Source organism: Dromaius novaehollandiae, chromosome 5 (assembly GCF_036370855.1).
Source record: "Dromaius novaehollandiae isolate bDroNov1 chromosome 5, bDroNov1.hap1, whole genome shotgun sequence".
Lineage (NCBI taxonomy): Eukaryota > Metazoa > Chordata > Aves > Casuariiformes > Dromaiidae > Dromaius > Dromaius novaehollandiae.
Window position 1 is genome coordinate 25,571,833 of NC_088102.1, and position 17,352 is coordinate 25,589,184.

The 17,352-nt window shown below is 44.2% G+C and overlaps 1 protein-coding gene and 1 long non-coding RNA gene across 8 annotated transcripts in view; one reads left to right on the forward strand and one right to left on the reverse strand.

Moving 5' to 3' along the window:
- Window positions 1-8,001, reverse strand: part of LOC135328465 (uncharacterized) — a 22,759-nt gene extending 14,758 nt beyond the window's left edge. For 2 of the 5 annotated variants that reach the window (XR_010389359.1, XR_010389355.1), the window contains exons 1-2: window positions 5,301-7,895; window positions 4,450-5,211 (exon numbers count right to left, since the gene is read on the reverse strand). This is a non-coding gene — a long non-coding RNA (uncharacterized LOC135328465). The other 3 variants (XR_010389356.1, XR_010389357.1, XR_010389358.1) reach the window with 3 other exon arrangements.
- Window positions 8,002-8,368: 367 nt separating this feature from the next.
- SPTLC2 (serine palmitoyltransferase long chain base subunit 2) overlaps window positions 8,369-17,352 on the forward strand; it is a 78,687-nt gene continuing 69,703 nt past the window's right edge. For 2 of the 3 annotated variants that reach the window (XM_026120329.2, XM_026120330.2), the window contains exon 1: window positions 8,393-8,596. In XM_026120329.2, the coding sequence (XP_025976114.2) occupies window positions 8,480-8,596 (117 nt within the window). In that variant the 5' untranslated portion in view covers window positions 8,393-8,479. The other variant, XM_064512252.1, reaches the window with a different exon arrangement.

Sequence of the window (17,352 nt, forward strand, 5' to 3'; positions counted from 1 at the left end):
TCCGCTTCCCTCTGTGCTCTCATCACCCTAACTACGGGGTTTGTAATTAAGGAGTATTTGCTTCACAGGAGTGGTAGTTTATTCTTACAACTGATCTGTGGCCTTCCTCTAGCCACCAAGTCAGTTGGTTCAGTTCACTGATCCAAAGAAAAACTAGTCTTTTTTTGTGGGAAAATTTGCTGTTGGATCAGTGAATTGAACCGACTCACCCCACAGGTAGAAAACTGAGTAAAACAAAAGCACCTTCAGCCATGTCTTCTGTCAACTCATTTTCCTAAATCTTCCTTCACTCACTTCTTCTGAACAGAGGAGGAGGAAGGAAGAATGAAAAACTGCAAAACTGCACTTGATACCTGAAGGGGGACAAACCACTCCTTCCTTCCATCTCCAATCTAAGGTTTGGTCTCTACTCAGGCACTAGTGTATTCAGATGCCCCCTTGTCCTCCCTGTCATTCTCCTGTTCTCCACAGGATGTTCTCTTCTCCTGTGCCACCTTTGCAATAGCTTTAACTTAGGCATGAAAATGAAGGCTATCAACAGAAATGTCTTCAAGTCGGCACTGTGGCCCAACATACTCTTTCTCTGTGTAGAAGACAAAATGCCTGGTCCAATCTCCCACACTAGTAACAGTGCTTGCTGCCACTAATTCCTTGACTGATCAAGCCCTCTGCCAGACTGCCTTAGCTAGAAGCCACATAATTCTTGCTCACTTCATCCTTTGCTACTCACCCTCCTTCTGCACTGCAGCCAATTTGGCAGCTCTTTAACACAAAATGGCTGTGTGAGGAGTTGGGATTTATTTCCCTTAAGGCAAGGCATGCCCAAAGGTCACTGATTCTTCACATGACTTCCAGTATCACAACAGGCTTGTGCCAAGAACTCAGGGGAGTTTTCAGCTGACTAAAATTACATTATGCTACAGTCTTCACAGGTGGAGATGCTGTGGGCTAGGAGGACACAAAGTTGAAGCAGGGGAGCTGGGGGACACAGGGCAGTGGCTACATAGGAAGAGGCCACAGTGAAGGACAACAGAACTGCAGTTCCCACATGTGCAGTGGATGACTGGCTATTGCATTCAGGAGATGCAACAGCTCTTCACAACAGAGGCAGGCACAGCCACTGAGGTCACAGTGTACGGAAGAGACCATATGGAACAGACTCTTCCATTCCCCCATCATTAGTGCCAGGGGCCTACAGGGGCTTTTAGTCCTGGTCTTCATGCAGGACCAGGTGAATAAGGAGGGACCTGTCCTATCTTCTGCAGCACCAACAATATTGTCAGAAGAAGCAGAAGCAGTTGTGGTCCTCCTTGAAGTTACCTATAGCAGCCTGATCACACTTTGTGCCCCTTACCAGTGTTCCTCAAAGTGCTCTGCAACCACTGATAAAGTGTGGCCACATCTGCTCTGAAGCCATTTGCCAGTGTAGTGATGGGGAGAAAGGTTTGGGGTCACTTCTATAGTGCCAGAGTTTTGAGGCCCAGATGCTCAGAAGTATAAGTGACTAAGCAAAAGCTAGAAATTAAAATGTCACAGGGCTCTGGGTCCTAATGCAGACACAGTTATACTGGTATTCAATGTTTTTGCTGATAAAGCTGATAGCGCTTGGAAAAGTTCTGCTGGAAAAAGAGCCCTATTCTGCTGACATAAGCTGCCTGCACACAAGGAAGGCTCCACTGGTACAACTCTGCTGCTACAGCAATATCACACACATTTACATGTAAATTAGGCCTTTGTTTATATCGCACAGATGCAGCCTTTCACTTCATCCTGAATGGGGAGGGGAGAGGGAGGGTAATGGTTTCCACTAGCCTCATTTTATGGATTAAGACAGTGAGGCAAAAAGAAATAAATTTGTTGGCTCAATATCAACCAACATGAGTAGCAGAGAACGCACTGAACTTGGTTATAGGTTACAGCCATAACACGTTCTTCACTTCCAAAACCAGCAGGGACAAATCAGCTTGTTATTAAATAGGAATCCTCATCATGTCAATTATGCAGGGTCAAGCCCCTGATGTGTTTGAGAGGAAGGGGCTAATAATGAATGTTCTAGAGAGACCTGAATCCAGGGGACTGAGGCCTGTTTAGATGCAGGAAGCACTGTCAGAATGGAGATGAAAGTGGTCCTCTTCTATTTCCTGGGCTATTCAGATTTGCTCCAAGACAAGCACTGGGAAAATATTTAATGGGTAGCCCCTCATCCTGCTTATGGCTGGTCCAGACATCCCAATCATCATAAACAGGCCTCACTGCCTAACATAGCCTAACTGAAGCTGAGATCTAAAGAAAGTTTCCACTACTCCGCTTCATCATTCACCAAACTGAGTGGCAATAGGCAGCAGTTACAGTGAACATCCGTGAAAGATGGACACAAACTGAAGGAGCACAGGTGATGTATGACATCACAGGAACTAGATACAAGATCAGGAGCTACCGAGATTACCCTGTTCCCAGCCACTACTGCTCAAGTCATCACACACTAAATTCACTCCCATTCTGCCAATTCTCCTTCATCTTGACCACAGACTGTCAGGTGTCTGACATTGGCAAAAGTCAACGTAAGCCAAGACTGATGACAAAATAAGCCATCCCACCTCAGTCACTCATTCCCAAACCCGTTTCTCCTGTTCTACTAAACTAGTAAACAGATATGGGCAGAATGCAAACTACATGGGAGGACCAAATTCTCCATTTTTGCCAGGATAGTTTTAACCTGTATCAGCTTCTTCTGGTAGAAAGTCCAGAGTTTCCTGGAGCTACAGCCTCTGTTGGTCCTACAATGCTAGTAAGTGACCTGAGAAGACACATCACCACACAATTCCACCATGGTGGTATAAGGAGAGATTTAGATCTCAAGCTCCAGAAAAAGCAGGTGTTGCCATGGGTTGGGTGAAACATTGTAGAAGTGGGTGGATAACTGCCAGTCTTTGATCTAGTTAGCTATAGGAAACAGTCCAGCTCTGTTATAGAGAAACAGTCCAGCTCTGTTCAAAAAAAAAAAAAAAAAAAAAGAAAGAAAGAAAGAAAAGAGACACTGCACACGTTAACGCTCAGAGGAAAGACAAATGGCCAGGAATCTGAACTCTGTGGGTGGGGGGATTTGCTGAGTACATTCTGCACAGGAATCTTGGGGACTGGCGACATAAGGAAGAGCAGCTAAAGCACAGAAAACAAAGCTCCAAACAAGGTTAGGATAGTCTTGGTAGTCAGTTCTGACTGAAACTCAGAAAGAGAGGTCTTCAGTATTGGCTGAAAGAAGCTTGGGGCCATGAGCAAGGAAATCATTTTCCACTGTGTAAGGAAATCAAACAGCAGGAAACAACCTTATGCTTATTTTGTAACAAAACAAACAAAAAACCCCACACCACTAAATACAGTTATCTATTTTTCCTCCTAACTGAAGGATTCAACTTCTGCCTAGCTGCATATACCAAAAGGCTGCAGGAGGTTAGGTCAGTCTGTCAGTTATCCCCTCTAACGCATTGGATTCCCTCCCATGCACTGTTTGGCTGGCCAACACCCTGATCCTACACATATCATCTTACCCCTTCTTACATCTGTTTTCTTATGGCTCATCAGACCCACATTCATACACATCTTTCAACCCCTAGTGTATCCTCTCAGGCCTCTTGCAGCTCCAATCACATACCTCTTGTTCTAACTCCTTTTCTATTTCACCATAAAGTGTTATGCAAGCCTGGCTCATTTCTCCAGGCAAGCACACTGGACTAGCAAATAGCCCACCACATTTACAAGGGTCCAAATCAGTGTGCAGAGCTGCCAGGGTACAACAAAGGCTTCACTGCATCATATAGCTTTACAGCTTGAATTATTTCCAGAGCAGTATTATTCACAGAGCAAATAAAACAGAAGCTGTGGTGAGCCCAGAACTGTGGCATTCACTTTAGAACGCATTAAGGACAAGAAAGGTTTCTGCTCCAGGAGAAGACAATTCTAAACTTAGCTGAAGTTAAACCAAACACATTGTTTAAGAAGATGTACCTACCTCCCCATGCCACCACCAGAAGGCAATCTACTGTGGTTATTTAAGATCTACCTACTTATCAAGATATGCTGAGAGCAGATGGGCATTCCTATACCAGATTAACCAGTGTTCTGAGGGTTACTTCCTCCTGTAAGTTACTTCAAGGACTCTCCAGCTTCCCATGAAGTTTAGCTACAGCTTGACAAACTCTCCTGGGACACCCTGATAGCGATCAGCTTTCTTCAAGGGCTATTTAATTAGCTATAAGATCCCTAAAGAGCTTTCCACACTTCTGCTAGTTGTTCTCCTATGCCTCAGGCAGGCATTCTGCCACTCAGACTCAAGCTAAAAATCAATGTTCTGTATTTCCCTGCAGTCACTTCCCCAAGCAGTCCCTGGAGTTTCAGTGCTAGGTTGCCATAGCCTGAAAGAAAAACAGGAAACAGAGAAACCACACTCACCTCTCAGCACTGCATGGGTCTGCCCAAGTAGCAGCCTTTTCAATCACACCTTCAACAACCACTTCCTGCTTACCTCAGCCTGCACCTGGAGACTGAAGATGAGAGAAGGACCTGGAGAACATGGTCTGCTCCCTCTCAGGGCAGCCCACCTGCTATTAACTGCCTTGAATGCAACAGCTGAGCCACTGCATATTCTGTCTTTGCATTGCAAATGTAAAAGTAAATGGCTTAGGCTTATTTCTGACTACAGCTGCCTTGAGAACTTCCACAGAGACTCTCTACATAGCTGGCATCGTTCATATACCCAGTTCTGTCTCAGTTGTCTACTGTCTCCTTTCTCAAAGGAAATTTTTTCCCCTCAGTCACAACTCAGTGACAAGTCCTGATCATCTCTTATCACTGGAGAAGGCACTTGATGTGTCTGTTTGGGACAATAGAGCAGGAAGTTTTTCTGCCACAATTCTGTCTCACTGGTTACCCCATTGCTGAATTTGCCTTCTGCTGTCTTCAAACTTTACAGCTCTGCTCTGTGATCCCAAAATCTACAGATGGTAAGAGACAGCATGCATTGACTCACATCAGTGATGTGAGCTGTCTGTTGATATGAGCCTGCTGTGCAGCAATCCCTGCCAGTCTGACTTGTTACTTATGGTCTGCTCTTCCTTTTGACTCATTTGTCTTTTTCATACAGTTCTTTGCTTCAATTCAGTTCTGAGTAAGGCTGTTTGCTCTTCCAGCTCACAAAAATAGCACTGTTGAGACCTGAAAAGAAATTTAGAACTGGAATTTACTGTTCTGAGTTTACTTAGCTCCACTGCAGTTTTGTAGCTAGAGGCACAAGCTGCACTCACCTGTGTATGCAGGTGTTTTGCATGTCACATAGACCCATACCACAGCTGCCCACAGGTATGACTCCAAGAGCTCTGTAGGACGTGCTTGGTGCTGCTGCAGCAGCAGTTATGCCCAGAATGACACCTCTACACTGGGGCCTGTTTCCATGGGTGCCCTGGACTCTCCTGTCACAGCAGCCCTACAGTGAGTGTGGCCTTGCCTGCACTGCCTCCCACACCATGGCAGAAGGAGCCAGGCATCCCTCAGATACCAGGTTACATTGGCACCATGCTGAGGACAGGTGAGTCCTGTCAGCATGATGAGGTCCTGTCTGCAGGGATGTGCTGCCACTGCTGTGTCAGACTGCCCAGTCCTACAGGAGTTAACTGGCAGGTCACTTAATGTTTTTTCTTCCCCTCTTTCCTAAACCAAAACTGAAACCATTGCATTGTATGGATTTGGGCTAGTTGGGTTTAACAACAGGATGAGGTAATAAATCTACAGGTACCTACACATGGAAGGGTTTTGGGCTCTCTAAATTCAACATATAACACTCCAGTGCTATCTAGTGCCTGGCAGCTGAAGTGGCTTATCCTCAGGAGAAAGAAAGCACCAATACCTGAAACTCCCACACATGCAGGTGGGCAGGGGGTGCTGCCTCACACACCCTGTGAGTGGTCCATTTGCGCCCCATGGCATACAACTGATTCATATTGGTCAGTATAACCTGAGCCATTCCATCCAAAGGCAGGGGAGCAAGGAAGAAGATACCGCCAACTATGGTAACAGGGGCAAAAACAAGTTCTACATTACATGGCCCCCTAGTACACTCATCTTTCACTTCCCCACTAGTTTTTTTCATTCACTATCCTTTCTTTCTTTTCCTCATTCCTTCAGCTCTGAAAGAGCCCTTCCTTCCTTATCCAAAAGAGCTCAGCAGCAAGAGTGGTCCCTGTGCTTCTTCCCCAGCAGCACTCCTAGCTGCACCTATACCAAGGCAGGTCCGCTTGCCACAAGCGCCTAAATGAACACAGCTGTTTGCTGCTTTGATCACTAGCTTCCTCCTAGCAACACCAGTCTCCCTCATGCTCCCTGCCTTGTAATGTGAGAGCATGGACATGGCCCATCCCATCTTAGCTGACTGTCTCACTGCATACCAAAACCAGATGAAGAAAGAATGTTTCCTAGGCAAGTTCATACCTGTTTTAGCAGGAGTCAAGATATGGAAGTGTCTGCAGACAGCAAAAAAAGGTATAAGGCCTCACACAGCTCTGCTCTAACCCTCAATGGTCCCACACCCAACCTGAACTTCTTGTTACCTCTAAGCCTGCATCTCTATCCACCATTACAAAAAACTCTTGTCCAAAGGTGACCTGGAGATATGAAGTGTATTGGCAGCATATTGCAGCCTACAAATAGGTTGCAGCCACCTGAGACGCTCTTTCAAGTCTTCTTGAGAAGGGAGAAAAAAAATAAAAGCAAATTAACTTTTCTGAAAAGTCAACAGCTTCATGCTCATACCAACCTTCCAATAAGGTCCATGACAGAGGCTTGGAGATGTGACTATAGTACAGAAAAATAACCATCAACAACAGCAAGCTAGAAAAAAAAAAGGGGGTGAGCTTGTTCTCTCAAATTCATCTGCTTAAACTTGTTAACTTCCCATTGTGCTAACTGGGATTTATTCTGATTGTCTCAAATTGCATTCTAGAAAACACCATGGCCTCTCAATTATCCAAGAGAAATCACAGGTCAGACTCCTCCATCTCATCAGCAGGTGCTTAAACTTGCTAGGCTACTTCTTTCCTACTATTTTTGAGGGGAGGGAGTAGTAAGAAAAACAAAAAACAAATTTTCAGTTAACACTCAGGGAACTTACAGAAACCTCCTGATGCCTTCCCCTTGCCACTCCCTCTTCTGTACCTACACAGGTGAGGGACAAGGCACAAATACAGATGCTTTTTGTTTTGCAAGCCACCTTTTCTCTGGCATGGTCTGTGTGATGTTTGGTAATCCAAACTTCACTAGTCAGGATCAGCAAGATTTACCCCTGAACTAAACACAGCACTAAAGTCTGCCCAGTCTTTGGACAAAATATGCATCTCCAAGCCAAGTCAGAAAATAGTCAGATTCATAACCAAATACAAAGTGATTTTTAAACACAGCTGCAGGCAAAGTTAACAGACTGGCAACTACAGGCATCACAGCTCCCCATTCCGCAAAGCATTCAAGCACACACCTATCATTTAAGTCCAAGTTCAAACACTATTGACTTAAACTCTGCCCGGAGCCTGTCTGCAGGGTTTCCCGACCAGGTCCTGCATTGCCCAGGCGGACGAGAGCCACCATCCGCCTCTCCCGGGCAGCAAAGGCACCACAGTGGTTTAGCCTGACCTCACGCCCGATGAGGGCACCTCAGCCCGGGACTCGCCGTCAAACCACGGCTCGGGTTATCTGTCTTCTACGAAGTGCGTCAGGACCCGGCCATAGGCGGCGCGGCCCGACGTGAGCCCCTCTCCCTCAGCCCCCGCCGGCCCAGAGCGGGGCTCGCCGCCCGCCCCCAGGAACTCCCCGCGCTCAGCCCAAGACAAGCGGCAACGGACGCACTGGGAGCCTCATACCAGGACGGGCCGGGAACTGCCCGCTTTCAGGGGCAGCCTCAGGCAGCCCCCCCCCGAGGAACGGCCGTTGGGCTGTCGCCCGCCCCGCCCCCACCGAACACTGGCCCCGCTTGCCCGCCCATTGGCTGCCGCCGCAACGGCCGCTCTGCTTCTCCCTCCTCTCATTGGACGGAGCCCACGGTCCGCTCGTCCCCTCCCTCCCTCCATCTTGCTCCATGATTGGCTAGCACGTCCCCTTCTCCTCGTTCTCCCTTAGCTCTCAGCTAGGTGATTGGGCAGATTTAACCCTCTGGCTCCACCTCCCTCTGAACTTTCTTCTTCGCGGTTGGGCAAGCCCCTTCCTTCCCCTCTCTCCCTTCCCTCCCCTCTTGCGGGCATGCAGCGCTCTCATTGGGCTACGTCACCCGGGCCCCGCCTCCTCCCGGTCTGTTCGGCCGCTAGCCCGCCCCTGGGCGTGACGTCTCCGTCGGCGATTGGCGGAGGCGGTAGGGCCGGGTTTCCGGTGCGGTGCGGCGCGGCGCGGCGCGGCGCGGCGCGTCCGGGTGGGGGCGACGGAGCGAGGCGGCCGGAGCCGGAGCATGGAGCGGCCCGCGGCGGAGCCGGGCGCCCATTCCCGCGCCAACGGCTGCAGCGGCGCGGCCCACGGCGCGCTCCGCAACGGCTACGTGCGCGGCCTGCCCGCGCCCGACACCCAGGTGTGCGCGGCGGGGCGGCGCGGGGGGCCGCCGGGCTGCGGCCTGCGGCGGCGGCCCGACCCGCGGCGGCGGGAGCCTCCCGGCGGGTGGCACCTCCCGGCCGGTGGCTGCCGTGCCCCTGCCGGGGTCGGCCCGGCTCGGGGGGCTGGGCCCGGCCCGTCGCTGCGGCGCGCAACTGTTAGTGGGGCTCCCCGAAAACTGGGCCGGCAGCGGGGCCCGAGCGCTGGGGAGGGGGGGCGGCGGGGTTGCGGCCGCTCCGCGGACTGTGCTCGGCAGCTGGGGACTGAGGTGACCCGGTCGGCTCTGGCGCTGCCGCAGGGCCCTCGGTGCGAGGTTTGTGTTAGCAGAAGCCCCACGGGGTAGACGTGGCTGCAACGCCCGATTGACCTGCAGCGCCAGGTGAACCTGCTCTGCGTTTCAGAAGAAGCGGTTTTAGGCGGTCTTGGCCGCGGTTCCGTTGTTACAGGTGTGATGCGCAGTGCTGGGTTACGAGTAGCTTGGGACAGGGACTCCCTTCTGTGCGAGAGTTAGAGGTTGATGCAGCGCTTGCCGTCTCGCTCTGTTAACAACTTATGAAGCAAGTGCGTATTTGTGCTTCCAGTTGCTTCTCAGCAAAATGCAGAATCTTTGTGTTACAATAGAGAGTACTTAATGGGCTCTCAGAAGGGCAGTCCCGGTGATACGGAAGAGGTCGTGCTTCCTTGAACCCTTAAAGCTGGTGCTGCTCCTTAGAAAAGCCTCCATTGTCAGCCCTCCTGCGGCTCCTTGTTTTCAGTCCTGCGCTGCCCCTTCTGTTTTCTAGCCTAAGTTTGTGCAGCCACTGAGCGAATCAGATTGAGAACAGATGCAGGCTAAAACTAAACGTTTTTTTTTTTTTTCTGAGTTAACTTTAAGCCGCATCACATACCAAATTTCATTCTTTGTATGGGCACTCCTAGTCTTGTCCTGACATAGAGAAGGGGATAGCACAGTGTTGGGGGTGAACAAACGGAGGAGGAGGTACAATAGCTTCTTTTGGCAGCAGTGTCAGCATGTGCTGGTGTAGTGTTCAGGAAACTATGGCACTGGTCGTCTTGCCTTGCAGAGACCAAGCATGGTGGTCCATAAAACCTTAACTATAAATCTTTATACTGAGCTGAAGCTGAGACACTCCCCCCCCCCCCACACCCCATGCAGAGCTGAACACTTATCATGTTCTTCTGCCTCAAAAGGATAGAAAAGCAGGGTGTGGAAAACTTTTTCTTGAGGGTTTTGTTCAGCTGTGTATTTGGAAAACATAATGGGATATGCAGCATGTAAATATGAGTGCACTGTCAAACTGACAAAGCTTTAAAAAACATTGTGTAATTGAGAAATTATCTTCAGTTAGTAGTATGTCTGTGCTATTGCTTTTGAATGCGTCTTGCGAGCCCCCAGGCATTTGGGATGACTGCCTGTAGAAGGAGCAAGGCTCATTGGAGAATGGATAGTGAGAGATCCTAGCAAAAATCCTAAGCTGAAGTAACATTATCCGAGGATACAAAAGGAGTATGGCAGAGTTTTGGGTCTTTCTCACATCTGTTTGGTGGTCAGACTAAGGTTTATAATTAGGAGTCCTGTAATCTTTTCTCCAACATTTTACATGGACCACCAAATCACTAACTTTCAAAATGAGAGTTTAAGTGTAATAACCTTGATAAAACACTTAAATCTCCTAACTGTTTAGGTGTACTAGCCATTTACAGCTTTTTTCACATAGTGTTGGTGATGGGGGTTTAGTGCTGTGAAAGGTATGGTCACTGAAGTATCTCAGGTTTGGCCAGTTGGGCTTTCTGGCTTGTGAATTTTGTTTGTTCTTCCTTTACACAGGAAAGGGAAACATGTTAATTCTCACCATGTGTGTTATATATTTGTGTATGTGTATTTATACATATTTATGCCTATTTGTACCTATTTATACATAGGTACATTCCACATATAACACTTTAAAATCTGCAAGTGAAGATGCCTGTGGAATGCAAAGTAGTCAAGCTGACTTTGGCTGCCTTGGAGATCGATGGAAATATCAGCAGATGCTAGGAAAGTAACAATTTGAAATTAGGGTTTCAGCAGGTAGAAAAAACACTCTGTTGAAGTACTAAGAAAAATAACAGTTCCTTCTTTTGCTTTCATGGCAAGTCCTGTCTTCAAGTTTCTTTGTGATTCTGCTAACAGTTAATCTTTCTTGAGATTCAAATTCAGTGAATGCAACATTGTCACTATCAGCACCTTTATTAAAACAGGTTGAAAAACTTTTCAGCAATTAAAAAATTGTGTGATATTGAAGAAAAATAAGTAACTTATTGCTGACTTTAAGGGAGTGCAGGATTAGAAAAAGTAGTAATCTGCCAATGGATTCAAAACTGATTTAATGCTTCAGTGTAGTACCCCAGTGTTTGAGATGAATACCTGACATCTCCAAGGATATTGCCATGACATGAGGAAATGACACAGCCAAGAGAAAGGAAGCAAATCTAAATAAAAGAACGGTGAAGTTAACTCTCCAAGTTGTGCATAATTCTGCTTTTTGTATATATCCAGTCTGTTGGAGAGAGTGTTAAGTGAGTTTGATAGAAAAAATGCTTTTTAGGATCTATCAGGACACTTGTGGGAATAATAATGGGTGCAGAGAAAATTGCTTTTTCTTTCTGCAATACAATTTTAAACTGGAATACATTTCTCCATTGCGGTGTTTTGCTCTAAAGAAAACAGCTAATGGTTTTCTAAGATTGCATTTGAAAAAAAAATTTCTTGATGTTGCATAAAATGAGGAGATTGGGACTTATTTAATAGATCAAGGTGCCCTTATTTTCCCTGATAACTTATTGGAATCTACCCATTATTATGAACAGTTTTTTCAGTAATGTGTTTTTTTGGACTCTCTAATTAAGCTTCTCACCTTAGAATGGCTTCTGTTATGCTTCTAGAAATTGGGGAAGAAAGACTCAAAGTAAACAAAGTAATTGGAATATGGATTTTAGATCTCAAGTTCTTAAATCCTGTTGTACATAGTGTTTCCAAGTCACTGCTATGCAGTTATGGACCAGAGGGAATGATATAAACAAATTTAAAATTCCTTGAAGTTTCTAGAAGGACTTCAGATGCCACAGTATAGCAGTCTCCAGATAATTTATTGCATACATGCTTTGCCAAACCAGGTCTCATACTACTTCCTCAGGAAGAGAGGGTATAGTTTGGTCAAGGAGAAGGGGGAGGACTGTAGGATTTGTATTCCTTTAAAACTGTCACAAGTCCTGACTTCTTACAGCTATTAAAATGGGCAGAGTAGTTTTTTGTGGAATCTCTGGTGTCCACATGCTAAAAACAATTTGTGCAGTTCTGTGATTTTTTCTTCTGTTTGATATTTATAGTTAACAATCTTATTACTTGTAGGTGCATCTCATGAGATGCTTCAGGGTACAGTGGAATGCTGTCTCCATTTTGGTTTTATAGAGACTTTTCCTGGAATCAGGCTGAATGTGTTTTCTTTGGGAGAATACATTTATGAAAATGAATGCAGTAGATCCTGGACAACTTTCTCTTATTATAATGAGTTAATTATAGCAGTGATGCGACTAAGCCCTTATTAGAGATAAAGGTTAAGTTAAGGTAAAGATTTTAAATCAGTGCATTTTAAATAACTGGCGTATCTAGTGTCATACAATGGAATTTGAGTACAGAATTGTGTTTTTTCAAATCCGTATGCAAATTTATAATGCAAATACTTCTGATAAAAAGAAAAACTTTGGTCCTAAAGAATTAGATCTCAAGAACTTATTCACGAGGAAGTGATCCTTCTGGTCTGTTCACCACTTGTGAGACCACATCTTGAGTGCTGTGTCCAGTTTTGAGCTCTGCAGTATCAGAAAGATACTGACATATCCAGCTGAATCTGCAAGTCCAGTAGAGGGCCAGCAAGATGCTTAGGGGGCTGGAGCATGTGAGGTACAAGGAGAGGCTGAGACCAGAGTTTGCTCAGGCTTAGGAGGAGAAGGCTCAGGGGAGACCTTATTGATGTCTACTTCTAGCTGGTTGGAGAGAAGATGGGGCCAGACTTTTCTTGGAGGCATGCAGCAATAGGATGAGAGGCAATGGAGATAAGTTTTAACATGGGAAATTCTGGTTAGATATAAGGAAAAATTAATTTACCAAGTAAGTGGTCAAATACTGGACAAAGTTGCCCAGAGAGGCTGTGGAACCTCCATCCTTGGAGGTGTTCAAGAGTCAACTGGATGTGGCCCTGAGCAACCTGCTCTAATTAGACCTGCTTTAAGCTGGGAGCTGACTAGCTGACCTCTGGAGGTCCCTTCCAACCTAGATTATTCCATGTTTATACAGATAAACTCATGGATTGTGGGACGGTTTGTCCATGTTAAAGATCTCAGTGTTTAATCCTTGAACCTCTGTAGAAATGTATGCCTTAAGGGTTTGAAACGTGTGTTTTGTGGTTTGCATCAGACCTGAATAAAGAAATTACTTCCTACATCTTGCTTGTCTTTTTGACTTCATATATTGCATCAGTAACATAAAACCAGAGTAGAAAATTGGCTGACTTAGAAAAGGCTGCAGTCTCCTTCAGATGTTTTAATTGACAAAACTAAATTTCTGAAAAAAGTTATCTGTGCATGAGGGTACTTCTGTAATGCCAAATTTAATTACAAAAGGCTATAGTAAGCCTTTGTGGAAGGGATAGCTACACAGCATTTTTATCTGGCCATTATAATAAATTAGTAGGTGTAGTGTCAGTACCGTACTTGTTCCTGAAAAACTGTGTCTCCGTAGTAGTATAAAAAAATCTGTGGTAGCTGTTAATATGGCTGGCTTCTCTTAAATCTGAACATGTGCTGGTCACACTTGGATAAAATGTTTGTTTAAATCTTTCAGTTATATTGGGACTGCTGTCTCAAATTTAGCTGATGTTAAGGCATAAACGCTACAGTTGTTACAAATGTGTGCAAGTTTCTTTTCTGTTAGAGTGTAACTACTTGAGTGATTTGTCATATCTTGTAATAGGTTGTATTTTTCAGTCTCAGTTGTATAGCAGAAGCTATTTATGTTTTCTTAAATGTTATGCTGTCAATTCACTAATAAAAAAGATTTATCTTAATTGTTTGTTGGCTTCACTTTCACTTGCAGGAGCATAAAACATTGAAAATTTCCTTGAAGCTGCGGGCATAACTGCTGGCCTTCGTTAACAGAATTAAGAAATCACTTCAAGAAAAAAAACTGATTTTTTAGTTGAAAAGAGTAGTCCTAAAGACTATTCACAGTTGAGAAAGTAGGAGTTGAAAAGTCTAGAAAGTGGTGGGTTTTAACATCTGTGAAAACAAGTGCCGGTGAGTTCTGAAGTACTAGAGGAACACTTTCAGAGGTAGCCGAGAGCCTAGAGTGGCCTGTTTCAGAGAAGCACTAAACTAGTGCCAGCTTGCTATGAAAATCTTTCTTGTAACTGCACACTTAAATAAATGTGTTTGAAGCATTCTTTATTGAAATGCTGTATACCTTAAATCAGTTCAACATACTAGATAAATATTCCAGAAGTGGTTTAAAGTAATTTAAGGCAAAGCATCAAAATACCTTGTCTTTAGGATTCAAACTGTCAGCAGTATGTAGTTCAGCACAAATCGCAAGCAAAAAAAAACCCCAGCTTTAATTGAATCATTCACTAGTAAACAAAATAATACATTTAAACTGAACATTTATGAAGACATACACTGTTTGTGTGTGGTTACAGCAAGTGCATTTTATTTAGCAAAAGACTGTGCCAAATCTATTGGAAATAACCAAATGTTTTCATTTGCAACTATTTATACCTACCAAAAAGAACAAATATTTAATTAGGAAAACAAATAGTACAAACACAGGAGTGTTAAACTTGCTTTACAAAACAGATTTTCACTCTTGTGATTTTTGAAACCTTAAAATGTGATTCAAATCAGTTCATTCTTGGTTTTGTTATTAAACGTATCTTCATCCTTTTACCCATGCACCTGTTCAAGATCTGAAGTTTAAGAACAAAGAGGCACAAGAAAGAACATTGGAGGTGATAGTAAAATTACTGCAAATACCACAGAATACCACAGAAGTAGCTGCTTGCATGGAGTACTCACTTTACTATTATAGTTTCTTTTAGTGCTGATTCCCTTAATGCTTTCTAATAAACGTGACTGCTTTCTAGAGCAGAGCCGCATCCCATATCTTTCCATTTATTCTGAGAGTTGGCAGGAATCTCTGACAAAAAAGCAAACAACTTTTGGAAGCGGTCTTCCATGTAACATATCTAAAAAAGAAGTTGCAGAGCTTCTAGTAAGATTTCTGTAGTATGTGTGGTATGTGACAATGAGAAGCTACTAACTTTTATTAAGAATTGAGCAAAGTAGTGTTCCACACTAAATAATCCTGTGAAGGTCTTTACATAATGTTTGCCATTTTCAGCTGATTTTTTTCTTCTGGAAGCAAGAAATGGAATGGTCTCTTTAGTACAGTGCATTGCATTTTTCTCAGGGCAGCACCACCACTAACTTCTTATTGTGTGCTTAACTCAGGGTTGCACATGTAGCATCTTCTCTCCCTACGGTTGAAGTATAACCCTCCTGTGCAAGCTGTGCCAAAATATGGCAGATGTTTTTAATAAGCAACTTCATGTAGAAGATTCCTGTGATAAATCCTGCTTCTGTTGTCTATAACAGTGCCTGTAAATGTTTCTGTGTTCAAGCTTGGCCCATGTTTTCTCAAAACTTCTTCTCTAGTGCTTTTGAAAGTAAAGTGTGTGGTCAAAGCCTCAGTCTGAGAGCGTATGGCTTCTGTGCGCTCCTTTGTATCTGCCTATTTCTGCTGTGCTGACTTTGCTTAGGAAGGGTTCTTACTCAAGCTGACTGGGGACGCAGGCATAGAAAATATTTTAAGCTGTTTTTTTGATCAACTTTGAGGAAATAAGTTTTTAATGAAAAGAAATTCAGATTCAGAATAATGCCAGCTTCGTACGTGGCCTGTTTCAGGTGCAGAACGTCTTTCCTGGCAGTGGAAGAACAGTTAACGCTAAAACCCTGTTTGCTGGTTTCACTTTACCTATTCTGTAAATCCATGATAAGGTGTGTCATGGTGGTCCTTCTCTGAAGATCCTACTGTCTGAATTTAGGGAAAGAAAAGTGGTGAAGGATACTAGCAAGGACAGGGCTGCTGCTAAGTGCTGTTTAAACTACTTTTTTTAATGCTCTGGTGAGGGAGTGGTCTGCACATCTGGTAGGATAGCAAAGGTTGTAGTCGGTAGACTAAATAATGTCCCTAGTGTGAACTTATGCTTGGTGGGGTGGCTGAAATGAGAACTGTTTTTGCGTAGATTGAACTATATTGTCCCTCATGTCAAGTGACCTGTAGTCATGCAAGATAACTGCAAAAGATGGTGGTATAAAAGTATTACATGAGGTATTTCCCATATATGTCATTAAAGTATTTGAAAAACTCAGGATAGGCAGAAATACCCTTTCTGTCTGTGTAGAGCTGGTAACTGACCTTAAGGCACTGAAAAATCTGATGCTATCTGGAGGGCAAAGTATTCTTTGAAGCATACCTTTGTGCAGTACTTGTGTAAGAACGTCAGCTTAGGCATGCTTGTCCTGTGTGCGTGTACATCCACAATCCCGTCCTCTGTCTATACCAGAGATGCTGTCATTAGAGTTACAATGATTCTCATTTGTAGGATAAACTAAATCTTAAGAGAATTCTGTGATGTCTGGTGAACTGGAACTGTTTGTTACCAGACTGGGGAGTATTATAATTAGATTCCCTGATGTGTTCTACATAGACCACAAATGCAATTCTTTCTAGTTGTAACTGTATGATGATACTGCTTCAGTAATGGTTACAATACTGTTTTAAGCGATTTGTTCCCTCCAAAACTTGGGCCAACACAGTTGTTACCTGTAACTGATCTGAAATGCCCTTGGTCTGCTGCCTTCCATAAACAGTTGGCTGGGGCTCTATCTTTTCTCTTGCAGTTAAATTTTTTAATATGATGGTGCTTTTTTGTGTACATACATTCTGGGCGTGATCACTTACACCTAGACTTCCCTGGGCACATGTGAACATATACCTGCTTTTTCTGCTTTTTGAACTCCGCAATTAGGTGAACCTTGACTTTTCTCTGTCGTCTCCACTCAGGTATGCAGTATATTCTGGTTCAAAGGTTGTGGTTCCCTCAGCATTGTGATAAGACTTATTTGTTGAAACCATAAACTTAATCTTGCATGCTTTATTTTCAGTAAAAAGAAGTAAATCATTAAACTGTACCCCCTTTCTCTCTTGGTCTCTGAAATAGAACTTGCTGCTCCTTTGCAGCTGGCTTAGAGCTCAAAGTATGCAAGCCTTCATTTGAAGGCTAGTATGTAGATACACAAAGCATTCTTGGGAAAACAAGCATGCTTGTATCTAAAATCTGGCTACAAACTTCCCTTCTACAGGTAGTGCTAGAGTGTATTTATAGTCATCTCATGCTTCATGAAAAGTCCATGGAATTGCATTCAGAGTATTTCTTTAACATTTAATTCAAGTATGAATGTGCAGCAACTTCTCAGCTTATAGAACAGATGTAAGTGTAGAAGAACATATAAGCACCTTGGCAGAAGAAAGCTAAAGAGATGGAATTGATTTGGGTATGTGTTGAATCAATACAGAAATTCCTGAAAGGGCTTTTCAGAGTGAAATGTTGTTTTTGACAATGTGAAACAATATGTTCAGTT